Source organism: Oryza glaberrima, chromosome 3 (assembly GCF_000147395.1).
Source record: "Oryza glaberrima chromosome 3, OglaRS2, whole genome shotgun sequence".
Classification (NCBI taxonomy): domain Eukaryota; kingdom Viridiplantae; phylum Streptophyta; class Magnoliopsida; order Poales; family Poaceae; genus Oryza; species Oryza glaberrima.
This window is the reverse complement of record NC_068328.1, coordinates 35,457,120-35,476,911: the sequence shown is the minus strand read 5'-3', so window position 1 is coordinate 35,476,911 and position 19,792 is coordinate 35,457,120. Positions and strand designations below refer to the sequence as shown.

The 19,792-nt window shown below is 41.5% G+C and overlaps 3 protein-coding genes across 5 annotated transcripts; 1 reads left to right on the top strand and 2 right to left on the bottom strand.

The window, feature by feature from the left end:
* Positions 1-1,018: 1,018 nt before the first annotated feature.
* On the bottom strand, positions 1,019-11,885 carry LOC127766793 (COP1-interacting protein 7-like). Of its 3 annotated transcripts, XR_008016292.1 has the most exons (16): positions 11,456-11,885; positions 10,876-11,055; positions 10,667-10,787; positions 10,529-10,568; positions 9,932-9,984; positions 9,797-9,858; positions 9,289-9,441; positions 8,635-8,846; positions 6,823-8,315; positions 4,305-5,228; positions 3,692-4,052; positions 2,312-2,601; positions 2,075-2,216; positions 1,903-1,959; positions 1,610-1,663; positions 1,019-1,325 (listed from the first exon to the last, which is right to left on the bottom strand). XR_008016292.1 is itself a non-coding variant. In XM_052291939.1 (13 exons), the coding sequence occupies exons 1-13, from the start codon at positions 11,512-11,514 to the stop codon at positions 1,267-1,269; spliced, it is 3,771 nt and encodes a 1,256-aa protein (XP_052147899.1). In that variant the 5' UTR covers positions 11,515-11,881; the 3' UTR covers positions 1,019-1,266. The 3 variants fall into 3 exon arrangements, 1 of the variants encoding a protein (XP_052147899.1); XR_008016291.1 differs by having other exon boundaries at positions 1,903-2,216; XM_052291939.1 differs by lacking the exons at positions 1,903-1,959; positions 2,075-2,216; positions 2,312-2,601 and having other exon boundaries at positions 11,456-11,881.
* Positions 11,886-12,658: 773 nt separating this feature from the next.
* Positions 12,659-13,359, top strand: LOC127766796 (uncharacterized). The gene has a single exon (XM_052291942.1). It carries the CDS (start codon positions 12,755-12,757, stop codon positions 13,067-13,069), a length of 315 nt encoding a protein of 104 aa, XP_052147902.1. The 5' UTR covers positions 12,659-12,754; the 3' UTR covers positions 13,070-13,359.
* On the bottom strand, positions 13,150-19,497 carry LOC127766794 (transcriptional corepressor LEUNIG_HOMOLOG-like). Its single transcript, XM_052291940.1, has 17 exons — positions 19,243-19,497; positions 19,017-19,114; positions 18,807-18,931; positions 18,474-18,721; positions 18,329-18,398; positions 18,142-18,247; positions 17,789-17,838; positions 17,501-17,701; positions 16,859-16,936; positions 16,554-16,763; positions 16,346-16,472; positions 16,158-16,267; positions 15,635-15,784; positions 14,581-14,736; positions 14,366-14,494; positions 14,088-14,285; positions 13,150-13,594 (listed from the first exon to the last, which is right to left on the bottom strand). The coding sequence occupies exons 1-17, from the start codon at positions 19,272-19,274 to the stop codon at positions 13,451-13,453; spliced, it is 2,232 nt and encodes a 743-aa protein (XP_052147900.1). The 5' UTR covers positions 19,275-19,497; the 3' UTR covers positions 13,150-13,450.
* Between the last annotated feature and the right edge of the window lie 295 nt (positions 19,498-19,792).

Here is a 19,792-nt window from a genome sequence, read left to right as displayed (position 1 = left end):
AGTCGCCGCCGCCTCCCACGGATCCCACCGCCTCCCGCGGATCAAGTCCAGGCCAACGAAGCAAGTCGCCGATGCCGCCTACTCCTCTCACGGATCGGATCGGATGGGAAGGGGAGATTTGCTCGCCGCCTACTCCTCTCACAGATCGAATGGCAAAGATTTGGTAGAAAACCCTATTTCCCTCCCCTGGACACTTCTACGCGAAAAGACAAAATTACCCTTCCACCACTCCAAATATTCCAGTACCGATGGTACCTGCTAGATGGGAGCAAATTTGTACCCAGAGGTACCACAGATTTTCCACCATCTGATTGAGCTGATTGGATGGCTCAGATTTGGTACCGGACAGTACGGTGCCTGCTGGATGGGAGCAATTAATTGCCCCTATATATTATTCCTATTACCATAGTACGACACTATATATGATCATACTGCTAGCTGGATGCAAAACGCTCCATCCATTTCACATGTCCATTTTCTTTATGGTTTCCGTTTCAAAAGTTATTGGGAAGAAGCTGAGAGGAATCAAATCCTCTTTGCTTATTCGTGAAGGAATACATATACACTGAATTTATAATTAGTTATGCACATACAGTATCTGTTGGTGGGATCTTGGATCTTCGGCAGTTTTGCCTTCTCTTTAATTTAATTAATTTCAGATTTGCTCGGATCGATCGATTGCTTTGATACCGGTGGGCATAAAGCACCATTTCCATTTTACAAAGTTGATTCATGCATTCATCAGAATTGTTATATCATGTACTAAACTACAATTTCTTTACAGAGGTAATCGATCTGCTCTTTCTTTCTTTCCTTTCTTAATTTCTTTCAATTTCTCCCGTCAAACCCGCTTTATTATTGTTCTGAAACATCCAAAATTAATTAGCAGTAAGTCTCGCTCTCGTCGTGCACTGCAAATTCGATGTTCCACAATTGACAGATATAACGGTATTAGCATGGCTAATTCGCAGCTTCATTGCGGGATCGAGACATCATCAATATATATGCAAATGGAATCGATCGATCAAACGAATGTGTTTTGTGCTTGTGTGTAACATAATATACATATGCATACCAAGTACTACATATACAGAAAGTCACATATACGCGCACTCAAAATACACAGCTTACAAGCAACGTACACAGATGTAGGCAATAGTATGTATGTACTACTAACATGTCTGTATGTGTATGTACTACTAAGAAACAAATTAGTTAATGCACAAGCTGCATTAACATGACAGATCAGGATCAGCCAACTCACGGTCACAGTACAATCACCTTCTGCCTGCGGAACGGTGACAGTAGGGAGAACGACCGAGAAGCTGCAGGCCACATTATAGCAAAACACAATTAGCATCCATTTTTACCAAACGAAAACTTTTGGAACCAATTCATAGAATGCACTGCTGTTCTTGCCAAAATCTCTCGCTAAGGGGCTAAAAAGAAGGACAAAAGTGAAAACCAGATAGAATATAGATACTAGCTAGGTTTCTAGTTTCACATAACAAATCCTGCCACTAAATTATTCAACCGATGCATAAATGCATTTGACCAAATAGGTTGAAGGCAACCAATATTAATTGAGAGCGCGTTTCTAACTTCTAACCTTTAGATGAAGAACCAGAGTCATCTCGCGAAATGAGGGTTTTCAGCATTGACCCTGAAACATTAAGCACCAGCAACAAGTGTTAAACCCACAAACATTGAGTGAATTGCAATTTCCTCTTTTTTGGAAACAAACGTGACTACCAATAGATAGATCCTAAATTTTTCTATCTTTATCTCGATTTTAATAGGATGCCATTACTACTTACATGATGACCTTCCGTAAACAAACTAACTTAAATAATTAGTAAATTTCACAAAAGTCTAGATTTAGAGGTCCATGTAACCCTATACCATCAATGGAGTTGCTCTTCACCGATAGACTGATAGTCTTCAATGGAGTTGTAAAGCCTATAAAATAGGCAACCATGCATGTGTATGATTACTGATGTAAGTATACCACCTATTATATATCTAGGAAATTAAAGTATCCGTCAATTAACCACGATAGGATACTCATACACACAAGCGAAGAAGCTGCTCTTTTCCAGCATGATTAATTCCCCTCATGTTCTCTTAAATAATCCATCCTCATATAGGATGTCCTCCGTTTCTGGCCACACCCCCTCAAATTGCTCTGACTGTGGGACCACCCGATCACCCATGCACTACAAAACAATTAAGGGGGGGGGGGGGGGGGGAGGAGATCAATGACACCAGCAACGATGCATCCTAGTTCAGTTGACGGGCGCAACAGAGTTACCTTAAGCTTTGTCTCGGCTTTTCAAGTCGAGGAAGAGCCAAGCGCCATCTTACGAACCAAAGTAGCATGGGGAGCGCAGTCTGCGGGAGGAAGAATGGGTACGGCAGTCGCTGGGGACAAATGATAAGGTAAGCCCGTGCTCATCGGTTTTCAGGAGGACGAGCCACGGGAGCAGGGGTGGGGACGGGGCAGTGTTTGTGTGCGCCACACGCCACCAAGAGTGGCAGATGCCACCCACGTGGAGGCATTCAACCTTGCACAGGAAGCAGCGGATGATGTCCTAGATGAGGCTGTCGGGGAGGTTTGCCCATGACCGATCAGTTACAGCCATTGGAGACGGCCAGAAAGGCAAGCAAAAATGGCACGAGATAAGACCGATGTGCAACTTGCATTATTAGGTGCTACAACTCCATTAAAGACTAGCAGCTTCTTTACTTGCGTGTACTTTTTTTTGAAAACGCAATGCGTTTCATTTCATTAAGAAGAGGGAAAATATTATTCAAGGGAACATAGGAGGAATTAATTGTGCTAGCTTCTTCGCTTTCATGTACCCGGTGTGGCTAATTGATGGATACTTTAATTTCCCGGATATACAGTAGGTGGTATACTTGCATCAGTAATCACATAACTCCATTGAAGACTAGTAGGGATTTCAGTCTATCAGCAAAGAGCAATTCCATTGACGGTTGCTAGCTGTAACTAGGAGATCTCCAATTCTTCTCCTTAGCTAGGCAATTGCTGAATGTGAAGACACAGTGTTGTGCCATCGTGCAGGCACACATGCCTGGATGCCACACGATGCAGAAGCATTTTTTGTAGCAGTTGTGAGCATGGTTAGAGGGTAGATAGTGTGTCACTAAGCCCATCTTGCCCAGAGTGGCAGCTGGGGGTGGACAATGGGGCACCGTGCCGCGGCAGGCTGAGGCAGTGCAGTGAACAGAGAGGAGGCAGCAGAGGTTGAGGGAGGTCCACTGATGATTTGGAGATGGAAGACAGCGCAAGATGGTGAGTGGTGCAGCATTTTGTCAAAGTGGTGGGGCACCAGAGGAGCACAAATCAGGATTGCTAGCCTGATTGATGGTCCAGCCTATGTGGCTCCACCTTATCTGCTGAGAGTTGTAGGCTAAAAATATGTGGTGTATTGTGTTATATACTTGTATGTGCAAATGTACCAGCATTATGTGAAAAAAGTTAAAACCCGGTGTTTTGTGTTATATACTAATGTTACTTGCGCGCATGTAGCTAGTGTTATGTGAAAATTAATAAAACCTGGTGTCCTTGTTAATAAAACCTGGTGTTTTGTGTAACATATATGGCTTAAAATCTGGTATTATGAAATTTACTCATAAGTAATGGATTGTTAAGGGGCGAGTATCATACCGTCTCCGGCTAAGGCTCCGTCAACAGATGATGCATCAGAATCCATTGTACCTGATGTGTGGCTCTTCCTACCAAACTTCAAAAGTTTCCTGAAGCCTTTTGATTCCTTATTACGAGGTTTTTCATTTGCTTCAGGGGTCTCCTCCACTGAAACTGTCGATACTGGGTCTAGTACTCGAGCCCTAATGCTCTCGGCATGCACAGGTGTTTCAGATTGAACTGGTAGTGCATGGGGGTAAGCATGAATGGTGGCTGAATCATTCTCCAACGATGTCACCCTAGCAAAAGGGGCCTGGTAGGGTTTCTCCACAGCAGACAAGGTCAATTCCTCAGTCTCATCCTTCAGATGCTCCGTCATCACCTAGTCATCACAAGCATTCTTTTATCACTTCAACTTGTGGAATTTAATAGAACAAAAGTAACTGTTGCATTCTAGTTGAAGTCTTCATAAACACCTTATTTGTGCAAAGAAACAGAAAAAAAAAACAGATAACCTTTTAGGGAAGCCTTAAGTAAACAACTGAGAAGATAAGCGGAAGCCTTAAGTAAACAACTGAGAAGAAGATAAGTGGAAGCCTTAAGTAAACAACTGAGAAGAATATAAGCATCATACCTCGTAATTACCCTGGTCATTGTGTCTATGGATGGTGGGGTTCTCAGCTTCAGGAAGAACAGCTGGAGAAGGTGGAGCCCTGATGGCAGTGTACTCCAATTCCATACTGGGCTTCTGTGTTCTGTCATTGCTAGAAGTTTCATTCTCTGATGTTCTTCCAGGATGTAGAATGAGAGGAGGTGTTGAAACCACCTCATTTTCAAGAATCACAACAGTCTTCTCAACCACCACATTATCATCACTGTTGCTTATCCTGGAGACTTCTACATCAGCTTTCTTTCCATCTGTAACTTCTAAAGTGGGAGGTGATTTACCTCCAGGATCCCCATCCCTTATTTCTCTAGCAATTGTCTTATTTTTCACAGATATAGAGGGAGCTCGTGGAGATTTGACTTTGAGTTCTGGTAGAGTTGCTGATTTCCTCTGGTCGAGCTGCATTATAGCAGATATTTTCTTTGTTTGGGTATCTTCTGGCATGCTTTTCCTTCGTGAATGGTCCATGCTAGCAGACTTTGAATTTGAAGGATGGTCGGTCAAAGCATTACTTTTAGGTTCAGCAAGTTTCTTCAATCTCTCACTGGACAATTCATTTCTCCCATTTTTCTCTTTCTTCATCGCTGCCAATGATGAGGTTGATTTACTCACTGCATTTGTACTACTATCGCTTAGTTTGCTAGCTTTTCCTGTTTTCTGATGGTCACTCTCTGCAGTAGTTCTAGCAGGAAGCTTTCTTAGAGGTGAAAAGGATCCTGGTTCAGCATCACTAAACTTTGAACTCTTGTAGGTACTGGGAGAAGTCTTTGGTGAAGGTTTCACTTTGACCTGCTGTGGTGTTGATATTGAATTAGATGTGCTACTTCTTGCAGCAATCCTCTTCTGCCTCTCTTGCTTAAGCCTTTCCAGCCGTTTAATCTGTTCCTCTTCCTGAAAATGTTAAAAAATAGCTTCTAACTCGTTACAATCTTGCTACAGGACAGCAAATAACAAATTTATCTTTCGTACTTTGTGGTTGTAGTTCATTTTTCTTTGGTGTGATATGTGTTTGCTGATTAATACATGTGGGAGGAAGATGTATGAATTTAATGCTAGTCTTTGGCTAAGTATATCTAAAATATCATTTCAACTATTACTAGCTCTGCTTTAATTTGGAGAACTCAGAATGATATGTATTTTCAAAAGAAGCCATGGATTGGTTTGCAGATGATACATCACAGGCTTTCCCAGATGCTAAGTAAATGGAGAGTACTGTGTCAGAAAAAGAAGTTACAAGTCATGCTTTGTTATATTGGGATTTTTGGAGAATCACGCAGGAGCTCCACCTCGATGAAACTGTGACCCTGAAGAAGCTCAAAACATCATTGGACATCAGGATTTTAGTGGGTTGCTCAAAACGTAGATGGCCATTGTAGTTATCTTTTGTGCTATAAAGTGTATGTTTAGCATGCTACAGTGAGGCTTGGCGAATGATGAGCCATGATCCTCTCGTGCTTTTTGTTCACGGTGTAGCGTGACCAAGTGTAGGAATTGTAAATGGGCTTCCCTCCATCCCAAAAAGCATTTATTTTAAGAATGTCAAAAGGAATATCAAGCAAGAGTCCAAAAGACTACCATGCCCCTCCATTAATGCAGAGAGAACGACGAGGGGGAGAAAACGAGGAGAAGGGAGTACTAATGGTTGGATGGCTAAAACGAGAAGAAAAAGAAGTGGTATTAAGAGGTCTAGTGGACAACACAGCTAAAAAGACACTTTTTGTGGGACAAATCCAAAAGCTAAAATGACACTCTTTTTGGTACGGAGGGAGTATAATGCTGGATATTTTATAATGAAAGAAGCCTCTATTAAAAATTTTAGAAAAAAACATGCGGGGGAAAAAACCCACCTCTGGTCCAAACTAAACTTTGTGACTTTACTTCCCAAGTTTCAATCTGCAAATAGCTATTGCTTTGCCGTTCCTAAGCATTTACTTTCTAAACTGTCCTTATTACCTAATACCTAGTGACCGCTACAATTGTCTCCCCTCTTGACAAACTCCACTGCTTCTAGTGGAACAACTGCGTAAGGACATCTATATCTTGGATCAGAGGAAGTAGATGTTTTAAAAGTTTTACTGCCATAATCTGAGAACTAAACTTTAGGTTCTGAGGGAATAAATGCTGTTTTCATCAATTAGTTTAGCAAATAACTGTCATTTTTAGACAACATTTTCCACCAGATGCCCATCAATTTCTTATTGCAGCAGTGCACTGGTGTTCCGGAGACATGGCATTTACAGGGGCAGGCAGTGTAATAAAGGCATTTAGTCCTTCCTAAAAAGTATTATATCAGTTAGAATGGGGAAACTGAGGAAGTATGAGTTCTGCTAGACAAAAGGATGAAATCTAGAACAGTATTTTCTACTTAGGATCATTTGATCATTTAGAAATATTTTATGAGGTCCAAAAGGATGGAAAACATGAGGAGCAACAGGAAGAAAAATGAAACATTTAATAGGTAAAGCAGAAAATAACGCAATAATACCTGCTCTTTCTTTGCCTTTTGAAGGTCTGCTTTATATGCCCGCAGGTTTTGTGCACGTTTCTGTGCATCTGTTAGCCGGGTTTTTGACGATGGCAATCTCCTGGCCAAAGCATCCTTCTTTTTATCCAAACATTCCTGTAATCTAAGCTTCTTATCTTTCTCTAGCTTCTTTACTTCACCCTCAACCCCCAGTGATACATCATCCGCATTTGCATCTTCAACCATGATGGCAGGTTGAATCTGCATCTGGCTATCATAGTCCATTGCTGGATCATATCCATATGTGACATCTTCATATTCACGCTCTGGCATCAACTCATCGGGCTCATAGAAAAGTTGGTCTCCAGCCTTTGCATCTGTTGTCTTCTTAACAGTTCCAGGAAGCTCAACATCTATATCAATGGCGGTACAGCTTTCTGGTCCAAGATTATCCTGTGAGTTAGACCTAACAGGTATCATAAAGGACTCATCAGCCACACTATGCATGTTCTTTTCCATCAGGGTTGGACTCTTGTACTGTCCCTCTGCAAGAGGATCCAAATAACTCCCACTGTCCATTGGCTTTTCCTGACCATAAACGATGAAGTCTTCACTTGCTCCTCTCCTGTATCCTCCACCTCCAGCTTCTATCTCCTTAATATCGCCATCCACAAAACTCCTACCTTCAGCCAAGATCACAAGTTCGTCACCAGACAGCATTTTCCTGGACCTAATCCTCCCATGGGCTGAATTGAAACCAATTGTCTTCCCTTCATTGAAATCGGTAGAATCTCGCTCCACTAAAAGAAGAGGATCATCAGTGGTTCTGCTTTCTTTCCTTCTTGCTGGCGGTGGTCCTCTCTCAGTAGCAAATAGGTCTGCGTCATTATCTTTTGTCTTCTCTTCAGTTCTTAGCAAGAAACTCTGGAAGACATTCCAGTTTCCTTGGTCTCCATCTTGCCTGTGAGCTACTTCATCCCTGCTATACTCATCTCCAGGCTCAAGAATGATTTTTCTGCTCTCCTTTTTCTTTGAACTAGATCTCTTATTCTTTCGCTTGCTGTATTCAGTGTGTGAATCATCACTGTCCTCAGATGCTACATCAGAACTCGTTTGTGACTCGCTCTCTGATGAGCCATGCTTTTTTGACGTCACATTGATGTTCCTTATGACAACTACACTGGGTTTCTTCTTGCCTGATCGCTTGCCCTTTTTATGCAACTTGTGGCCATGAGAGCTCTCTATCTCTGAACCACTCTGGCCACTTTCATCATCCAATGTTTCTGAGTCCTTGCTATCTGACGAGTGCTTCCTTGATACTCTCCTCTCTGAGTGGTGGTACCTAGGATCATCCATTGGGGGGTAGGGTGGAGGGTAGTATGGGTTCACCCCAGGGTAGTAAGGCATGCCTTGCATGGGATATGGTGGATGAATTGCCCATGGTGGATATGCTGATTGATATGGACCATGGAGGTATTCGCTGGGAGCTCCTGAGTGCTGAGCTGTCCTCTCATCTGTCAAGCACCCAAGTGATTTCTCAGATACAAGAACCTTATCTTTGCAAAAATGGTTATGTAGAAACCATTTGTGCTGTACAGGTTGACTTAAAAGCATATATGAATTCGACATGTTTGCACAATGATAAGTGAAAGTAAGCAGAAAATATTTGCACCACAATTCTGACTTCTGAGTAACATTGGTTAGTGAAATCAATAATCATGCACATAACAATAGAACATCAGGAAACTGTTTTATCAACCAGGCAGTAAATACAAGATAAGAGTGATTTTTAGAGCTTTCTGAAAGAAAGTTTAGTTATCACACCAAGCATACCAGCTTTAGCAGCATCTTCACCATTTGCATCTCCATTCGAAATAGAAAGTGTTTCCAGGTTTTGCTTCATGTTGTCTCCCATAAACATAATTCCAGAAGCATTAAAGGGAGGAAATTCAGACCGTGCAGACATTGCCTCCGGTTCAACTTCAATCCATTGGCCAGTTTCATGCTTTCTTCTCCACAACTCAGTGAACTGTGTGCATGCCTTCCTATTGATTGACAAAACACCAAAGGTGTGAGAATAAAGGACCAATACAGTACTCACCAACTGTTCCAGTGGTAATTTTGTTTTGCTCTTTAATGGAACATATCCACACCTCTATTCTGGTGTAATATTCCAGCACAGTCTACATTATATCAATAATATATGAATCAAGACAGGTCAGCTGCTGCTATATTGCTATACCCAATTTTATGGTCGAAGATATTTGTATGTTGCAACAACTATCAGCATTATAACATGTTAATAGCCTATGTTAATAGCACCAGAATAGTATAAAAGAAAATTGTAGTGTAGTAACATATAGTGATATAGATTAGGCTCCTGATAAATTAGCAGCCATGTGAAAAAATGTACGGGGTATTCAAAATGGGAAATCCAATTCAGCAAGCAAGACACTACCTTGGGCATATCAAGGTAGTAACACTTACATCAAGCGTGAAGCACCAAAACGGTCTGCGAATGTGATCAAAAATCCCAGGTTGTCAATATTAAACCCAGCCGCTACAGCACGCGCAAAGGCCATAGCCTGCTCCTTACGTAAGACAATTTTGCGAGTCTCCAGAACTCTAAGTAATTGAACTCTGCAAATTATGAAACATGTAAAGAAATGGTTCCATTTGCGTCTGAGACACAGACTTTGTCCAAAACAAAATACAGATAAAGACCTTAAATGTTACATGTGACATGTCACTTCACTATATGATTATTCAACCTGCATAAGGACCTTACATGCTCCACATACTGTTACTTCATTACATGGACATGCAATGAACAGGTGTGTTTCTTCATTAAGTAGGAGCATGTATTGCTACACGAAAATTGTCTAATTTAAGAATTAAGACATTAAATGTTCCATGTAAACCGGTTTTGTTGCCAGATATGAGACAAGTTTAGGCAACGTGCACGGAAAAGGGGGGATATTAAGCATAGAAATACTTTGAATTCTCCTCCTGAGTTGCATTATCATTCTGCACAGGTGGAGGTGGTTGAATGCCCGGCTGCCATGACACAGAATATCAGAATTATATGGCACAATTAGAAAAGAAGAAAGTTTTATCCATGCAACTTTACCTTGTACAGAATAAGTGATTTATCCCCATCAAGATCGTAATTTGTCTTGCTACCTGTAAGGTGCATTCGGCAGCAGAGCAAAAGATAAAAAATATTACTCCAAATTATTTGCAGTTCAGATCAACCCATCATGAGAAAATTCACACATTATTTCTTGTAAGTTGTAACAAAGAATAAAGCTCTTGTGCACATTCAAGTACAAAAAAAAACTTAGAACCACCTTAAAAATAAATAGGTTACATTATGCTTGGTAAAAGGTGAACCAATTAGTTTTACTAGTGATAATTGCACAAACAATATAAATTGCCATTTCCCCTGTACATTCTATTGCATTTTAATAGTTCTATTATGCACCTAACTCAACAGTTGTGTCTGATGTTACATTACACCAACTCCTATAGTGAATAGTTTAGATTCTAAAACAGCATGGCCTGCATCCTACATGCATGTTTTGTGGTCCTAGCAAGTAGCGATATACGCTTAATTTTCGGTTCTCAATAAGTAGTGCTGAATAATTAGGTAACCAAGAGAAAGCTTCATAGATGTGCAGTCTGTTCGATGCATGACGATGAAAAGAAAGAACAGCAAGTGCTATACCTCCAATGCATTCCGCCAATTTTTCATTATAATCTTCTACCTAACGAAGCACAAAGAAGAGCATGTCATTAATCATATCATATTTCTAATATTAAGCAGTAGTACACTACATGCTATAGCATAAAATTCTATACTTACAGATCTCAATCCAAGATTGTCACCGCCCTGGCCAGTGATGGCATCCTCGATCTGCAATATCTCAGACTCTATAGTCGTTACTCGTTCCAGGACCTCTGGTGTACTGACGAAACGGACAAACCTGCCAGAAACCAACCATGCAAATGACCACCACCTGACAATGGCATGAGCTATCAGCAAATACGATCCAACCGAAGCACAGCACCAACCTCTCCACGGTGCCCCTTGTAAACCATGGTGCATCAATCTCTGGGTCTACCTCAAGTGTGATGGAGTACCCTCCCTTTGCAATCTGTTGTTGGGCAACCTTGAGATGTGCAACGAACGGGTTCAGCAAACCAGAGGCTATCTTCTCCTTCCGTCCATTTGCTATCACAACTAAATCACACCTACAAAGGAGGAGGCGAAACAAAAAAAAAAATTGACTATGAAGTGATGCGGTCACTGCTGGAGCTACAGCCACGAAGGCAGAAGAGTCACTGTGCATAGCAGCAAGCAAGCAGTAACAGTAGAGGTTGAGTATTAATAAGAATGATACTGCTCCAAATTAATTAGATCTACAACAGCAGTTGTTTTGGCCCAGGTTTGTCACTCGGGCATTTGACATCAGACGCTATCTTCCCAGGTGGAAGGAAGATGTCAACTTTACCATGTCCGGCAATCAATATTCCCAATGGAAGGACCGAACTTGTAATCGCGCAAAGATGAAACCTGGATTGGATCAGACCACGGCACCACCACCAGAAGAAGAAGAAGAAGAAGAAGAAGAAGAAGATCCGGACTGCTCACCTTGTGCGGGTGGGGGTGAGCTGGAACACCGCTGAATCAAGCCGCGTCTCCGGCCTCATTGCAGAGCGATTCTTCCCAATCCCTCCTTCTCTTCAGATCTTGGAGTATGATTGGATCATCAGATGCTATGGGCCAGCGGAGGAAAGAACAAAGAAAGGAGAGAATTTTGGAACAGAGCAAATGCAGGTTGAGACAGACTCCCTCCCTCCCTCCCTCCCTCCCAGTACTGGGATTGATTGGATTCCTTGTTACCAGTAGAAGAAGGGAACAACGACAATAGAAACAGAGATAATAAATAATATCAAGGGCAGGAAAGAAAAATAAATACTGCTAGTAAATTAGATAGATAAACGGCGAGGCATGGAACCAAGAGAGAGGAGAGTGGTGCAGACAGAGAGACGCAAGGATTGGCTTTTATTATCGGAGATGGTGGTTGTTGGATTAGAAATGAAGAAACTTTCTCTATAATAATGAGATGAGAAATGAAGAAAATGTTTTTAAGAATAACGAGAAACGAAGAAACTTCTTTTTTTTTAGAATAACGAAAAAAATTATAGAAAAAAAATGAGAAATGGAGAAACTACGCTATCTCCAACATATGTGTATTGGCATGAAGTATCCGATTCAGTTATGGATGACTTAATGATGTGGTAATGATCTTGATTATAATGATGATGATGAGGTGGTTGCGTAGTTAGTTGCATTGCATGTGGTAGATGAGAGAGAGAGAGGAGAGGCGGTAGGCGGTTGTTGTTTCTTCTTCAGGCAGGTGAGGGTGAGCCTCCGGGTCCGGGCAGGGGGATCATACATACATACATACATACTGGAGTGAGTACTGTCTACTAGTAGTATTAGAACCATAATAATACTGCCTTCCATAGTTTCCATTCCATATGAGCTGTCGAGATGTGCATCTAATTTCGCTCGCTGGAATGGGTGAGGTGATACGTCTCATCATCATCGACCAGTGGCCATCAATTACCTAACGAACTGACGCTACAACACTCTCAATCGGCATATAATTAGTAGTAGGAGTTGCTATTTATTAGTTAGCGAATAAATCACGCCTTGTAATTCTAATTCTAATAATTCTAATTAGGGAGGGAGTCGCCTAGAATAGATCACAAGAGCTCCGCCGTCGATTGATGCGTCCATCCCAAAATTAGCTGCTGCGCCTTCATATATAAACGACGAATGAATTGATTGATTGATTGGTGCTCTCTTTTATCGATCTGGAAACTGGAATATATTATATATATAGAGAGAGAGAGGGGCAAACAAGAAGAAAAGAAGAAGAAGATGGTGGTGATGGTGAGGAGGCAGCGGCAGCAGAAGCAGCAGGTGATGGTGGTGGTGATGGTGTGCTGGGCGCTGGTGGCGACGGCGGCGCGCGGAAACTGCCGCGACGAGTGCCTCGCCGGGTGCCAAGGTTGGGCCATCATCTGCCACCTCTCCTGCAACAGCGCCTGCCTCGGCGAAGTCGGCATCTCCGCCATGAGCACCGCCACACCACAGTCCATCACGGATCAGAATCAGCAGCATCCATCACAGCAGCAGCAACAAGCACAACAATCGGTCTCCGTGCTCAAGGGTCTCGACCCTGACAAAATCTGAAACGAATTGCTTTCTTGCTACCATTCATTTTCAAATCCCATCTACATACACTGCACTACACACACACGGAATAATTCATGTTTTCTCTTCAAATTCCATTGCTCTTTCTATTAATTATTAATTTACACAGCACGTTCCACATAGATTAGTATTGTCAACACTTTTGCCCCAACCATGTACACCTCACCCCTAAAGTAAAAAAAGTCATTCATTTGTCTAAACTAGTATAATAACAAATTACGGGCTACCTTCTGTAACGAAGCCAACGAATCAAAAATAAACAACACAAACTCTATACGTACGCACGTCTGGGAGGCTATGCAAGTTAAGATTCTGGCAGCCGTCGCGCTGAGGCCCCTTATCCTCTTCATCTCCAATCCTTCATTTCCACAGTTTCACGGATCTGTCATGGCTCGCAGAAGCTATCATCCCAGTGAACTGAGAGTGCGCCAAAGCAGCTATAAGGCCTTCATGTGCCTGGACCGTGTTTCTGTGATTATCTGACAAGCTCCATAGCTCCATCGTCTGCACAAATGACACCAAAGACCATCAATCAGTTGCCATTCCGACGGTTAAAAGTCTTTTGGACACACAAGACATATTATCGAGGAGGAGCAATTTGTCTAAGAAATTAATATAGGTAGCACTTTCTTAAGACATGTAATATGTGCTCGGCTATTTACATTGATACCACCAGGGCGGTCAATGCTTTGTGACTTAATAGCAAGAGGAAAATAGTGTACTTGTCTTTAGGATAAGTGAAGCCATATAATACTCGTCAGTGTACTAGAATATCACGTTCTCTCTCTCTCTCTCTCACTCACCCTTCCCCTTAATACCCCCACTCTCGCTCCAACACACGGCCTCCTCCTCCCCCTCCATGTTATGATAGGAGAGAAAAGAATGTGAGAAAATAAACAAGTCTCTAGGCTCTTATGACCATGGCAAAAGGTGTTCCTATCTAGCATGTTGGCAATCGCAGAATGTCAAAAGGCAGTTATATGTGTAAAGGATTTACCTGGTAACCACCAACTATCAGAACATTCGGATATCTTGGATGAAATATGCAAGACTGGTATTGGTTTCCATGAGATCTTAACTCATGGATGCATGCGCCTGATGCTACCGACCAAACCTTCACAGTATCCTGACTTACAGATGCCACACGTTCACCCTTTTCATCCCAACAGATGCAGTTTACCTCATTGGTATGAACCTAACTCAAGCAAACAAAACAATGATTGATTACCTTGCGTTGCAAAAGCTGCATAAGATCAAGCATCCCATATGTATTACCTTAGGCAGTGAGTGCAAACTTGCCTCCTTTTCAACATCAACAATATTCACAATGCTTCCAGTTGCCACAGCTAGGAGCTGTCCAATTTGAGGCTGAAACCTGACCCTACCAGTACCACCCTGTTTCATCTGTAATGACATCAAGTAAATATCATTGAATTGGCCCAAGTGTGAACGGTTTACAAATTTCAAAGGATAAGGAACCAAGGACCAACCCTGGAGATACGTGAAACTTTACTTTGACCAATTTTCCAGAAACAAATTTCTCCATTGTCGTCACAAGAGCATAGAACCTCTGTAGATTTCGGGTGAAAATCTACAGAGGTTACATGGGAACTATGCCCATGAAAAGTCTGTACAGCACCAGTTCGCTGGAAAAATCGAGAACATGTTTGACTTAGGTTACCAGCAAAACAGTAAAGTGTGATTTGACTGCCTCATAGTCAACCACTAGCATCATGAAATGAAACAAATTAAAATCAAGGCATTTGTTCACAGTACATGGATTGGCACAGAACTACAGTGACGTCACATGCACATTTACTATGCGTGAGCGATAGCTTATGGAATCCATGACATGATAAGAAATTCCACGGGAAGTATCAAATGACAGCTTACAGCAGTACTGTTTCAGATTCTTGCATATAGTTTTGCATTTAGCAACTAGAGATTTCTGCTTCAATATCAACTTTCAAAACTAACAGTATCCCTGTAACAAATGAGGCACGATTTACATCTTCAAGTTGGGTTATGCACAAGAGAAGGTGTTCATGTGCAGCATGAAAGATACGATAGTACTCTGACAGACCTCAAGTGCTTCACAATGTTGTATAAATATCTAGAGAAAATCACCTACAGCAAATCTTGGGTCATAACAACTACTACGTAACTCCCATGTGGGCCATCGGTTAAGATTCAGATAGATCAATATAGAGAGATGTGGCAGTAACTAAAAGAGCCTGTTCTTTTTAAAAAATCTGATTTGGCAGCTTATGCGATGAGTGCCACAATAGCACCCATAGAAAGGTTTGTGATAGAAAATTCCCCAAAAAATTCCTTGTTTGCAAGAGCGAGCTTAAAAACAGTAATATACATAGTAGGTGATCTAGGTTTGTGGTGCTCTCTTGCCACAGCCAGAAAATAAAAGTTTATGATGCAATGTCAATAGTCAGCTCTGAAATGAACCAAAAAGGAAAGTATAACTTACCTAAGTAAGAAAATTACTATAAAGGAGAAAAATAGATAGATAAAAGACTAAAAAGAAATTACTTCGATTGCATTCCATAGTCGAACAGTTCCATCAGAAGATGATGTAGCTAACTGAGTTGAATTCGGTTTGAATCTTATATCTGTAATAAAGTTCGTATGTTCTTCTATTTTAGTATCCATGTTAAGATTGTCCATATTCCAGAGGAAGACCTGCAACATTGTAGAATTCTTTAGAACCAAATATGCCCCAGATATACAAACATCTTTACTTCTCTTCCCAAGTCAAATAGAAGAAAAAGGCACTAAGAAAATTATAACATCATTCTGCATGTAAAAGTGGGGCAAAGGATGTACGGAGAAGACAATGATGAAATGTCATTACTGGAAACACAAATTTGATTTTGCCAGTTATAATTGTGTGAAAACATCAAAATTACTTTTATTAGTTGAATTGCAGTTATAGAAGAAATAGCAATGATCTTCAAGGAATATATATTCTTACGATCTGGCACAACAGAGCAACTTCTTGCGAGAGAAATTATTAAACCCCCTCAAAATATATAATAGAGTTTAACAAAGCAACCTTTTTCTCATGGCCAGCACTAGCCAGCAATTTCCCATCTGTGGAGAAGTGACAGCAAACAACCTTATTGTTGCTTGTACGGTTATTACCAAACTCACTCAACGAGAGACCTACACAAAAATGAACTTATTCTAAATTTTTCTCTGTTCACAGATGTATGACACAAATCAAGAACTTGAAATATTTACCCTTTAAGGAATCCTGCTCTGAGGACCCTTTCTTCAATGAAGCAAATATGTCCCGCCCATCTCCATCATCATTTGACAAAAATGAATCAACGTTTTCATCAAAATCAACAAAACTATCCAGATTATCCTGTCAATAACAGAAGTTACTCAAGCACAGAAACCTGATTGCCAAAAACTGATAACATTGATGGAAGAGCACAGCACAGACCATTTGATTTGAGGATGAAGCAAGTCCACTGGTTCCATCTGCACCGCAAATTAATGAACTCTTTTGTACAATGTTCATGTTGCTAGCCACTGGTAACCCACCACCAGGTGTGTGAGTGGAAGGAGTTGAGGGTGGGGAAGGGCCAACAGTATTTCCTGTGCCTGTACTATTAGCTGCGCCGGAAGAGGTTGGTTTCCGTTTTCTAGTATTCTGGATATCAAGAATAATTGGAACACTCAGGTATCGCCCATATAGAGTTAGGGAAAGTTGATATTATTTGTAACAAGCTAATTAGTTCATTCAACCTGTTGCAATTGCTGCTGCTGCTGCTGTAATTCCATAAGACGGTGACCTGAGGGCTGCTGCATTTGAGCCATCTTCAACTAATAGGATTGCAAAATAGTGTGTGCAGTTAATGAATACATGCATACAGTACTAAAAAACGACAAAAATAGTATAATTACCCATAGAATATATTGTGTTGCTAGAACAAGGTGAAAATGAACCTCCAGAATTGTTCTCAATTAGAAATTATCACATTATCAGAGAAAGCGAATATCTAAGCCATTGATTTTGAGGTGGGTCCATAAGTTAAAACAAAAAAAAATACTGAAATTCGGATTTAGATTTTTTTTTTTAAATACAAGATAAAGAGCTAATGTCAAATACAAAGCAGGGAAAACTGTAATATTATTACAAAATAAAACAAAATGGCCAGTTTAATTTCCATTCAAATATCAAAGAAAATTTCCTGAGTAATTATAACACAGAACAAGGAACAGAAAGTGAACCACTAACGTAGTGTTCTTAATTGAAACAGGTGAATGTATTGATAGAACCGTAGAATAATATGAAAGCAAAACATAGGTCATTATGGATATGCAAACTTATGTTTGGACATGTCATTAACTCTTAAGTAAAGTTTCTCAGACCGATTGCATACTGACCTTCATCATATAATCTGATTCATCTGGTCGAACCTTTGGTGAACCAGATGGAGCTGGAGAACCCATTCTAGCAAGGTCATTCTGTGATTGTGCTTGAGCAATTAATTGTTGTTGTGGCGATAAAAGTTGAAATTGGTTTGGAGATGCCATCAACTGCTTCTGCACACCTAAATTTGACCGGAGTTGGTCAATACCTGGGACCTTCAGCAGGCAACTAGTAGGTAAGCTTTTCTTCAAGGAAACCAGAGAAGTATGCAAGCATATGGAAAGGGATATCAGCAAACTCACTGTAAGAGGCCAGCCTTTCAGTGGTACACTACCAACACCTTGATTTAATCCTAAGTAGAAGCAAAAGAATTATAAGGAAAAATGTGCCTTCCATCATTTACTGGAATTGCTAATCAAACGCTGATGGCCACATGCTAACTAGCTACAAATAAATCAAGAAATCCCCAAGTGTGAACTTTGGGGCTAAAGCTTATCTTCCATCTGAGAATACTAGGCATAAAAAAAAGAAGCGCTTGTACACAAAACAGATTTTTATGGGAATGTCATGCACCTATTCCATAAAGTCCAAGGTTACCATCTGTTTTCCTCATAGAGAAACAGAGAGAATAGTTGTGTGATTGCAATTAACTCACCAGTGGAAACTAATCCAGATTTTGGTTGCATCATTCCTGATCCATACAAAGTTGAAGGGTCTGTAGGCATTGATCTTTGTGACATGGCAGCATCACCTTTCATGTCCTTGAAAATGGTTGGACAGAGAGTAAGAAGTGAGAGGCGGTACATAAACCAATGGAGTTTGAGAAGATGGAAGGGTATTACAGGTTGCTGGTTTCTTGAGTGGATCTGCTGTAGAGCTGACATGTTGACCGAGGCACCCTGAACCAGTTGTCTGAATGGCGAGAGTTTTCATGAGGAACGGTAATCTTTGAGATGGTTGCTGGGGGGAAGAAGAAAATAAAGTTACCCAGTTTGGTTAGTTGCTGGTTTGAGGAGAGCAATCCTGTTAGCGTCCAGGAGTTGGTGGGAAGCATCGGAATCGGTGGGATTGGGGTTCCTCATTCGGTCTTGCATCATTTTAGAAGCGAGGACAGCAGAAACATCAGAGTTGAGAGCATCCATAGCAGCATTGAGAGGGGGATCTCTTCGCTGCTGGTGGGCATTCTGCTGCTGTTGCAGTAGCTGGAGCCTCATCTGCTGTTCCCTGGATTTGATCTAAAACAGAGGCAAGAGCATTAGAGATTTTGGGACCCGGCATGATTGTGATGATGATTGTCTGTTACGAGTAGTGCGAGAATACGTCTATCGGAATAGGAGGAGGAGGCTGAGGCTGAGGCTGTGGTGGTTTGTCTCTTGTTCTTGCATCGAAGATGTCCCAGAAGATGGACCACCATTCGAAGAGGAAGCCTCCAGGAGCATCGATGGCTGCGTTCCGTTGGCTCAGCATCAATCAATCAATCAATCAATCAATCAAGAGAAGAAGAAGAAGAAGTATAGGATGCGTGCGTACCCACGGGATCGGTGGCGACCTTGCCCTCGGTCATGAAGGCCTTAGCGGTGTTGTGCATGTTGCGCTTCACCAGGTAGTCGTAGATGTACACATCCAGCCTGGAATCGCACGCATCCATCAGATCAGTTCAGTTCATCCACACCCCCAAATCGATCGATGAATCTAATCAATTCCGCATCCGAAAGGAGGAAGAAGAAGAAGAAGAAGAAATTCACAAAACACGCACATCTTGTCTGCCTCCCAATTGCTCCGCGCCATCTACGAGCAGCAGTAAGAAGAGGCGGCGGCGGCGGCGGCGAGATGGTCTCCAACTCCAATCGAATCGCTCGCGCTCGCGCTCGCACTCGCAGTCTCGCTCGTGTGCCGATTTGGATTTGCCGCTCGCCTCGCCTGGAACTGGAATCCAACAACAAAGGAGGAAGAATCTGAAATGGAACCAGGCGTCACTGACAATTGGGCCCCACCCCTCTTCTCTTCGGTCAAACTGACTTGCCTTCCTGCCTTGCCTCTCCTTCCTTCCGCTTCCACCCGAATACTTCTTATACGGTCGGAGGAGTTTTTACAAGTGATTTATAATTTAGAGGGATGAGACTATTAACTATTTTGTTTAATTTAGATTTGGAGATTATAAAATTTTAGTGGGAAGGAGATAAGGAATTGGAGAAGAAACTCCCTCCTTTCCAATACCTAGATATGGGGTGATAATTGGGAAGGAAATCCTCCTTTACTCTACCTAAACAAATCACAACCATCCGTTTTCATTAATGACTTAATCT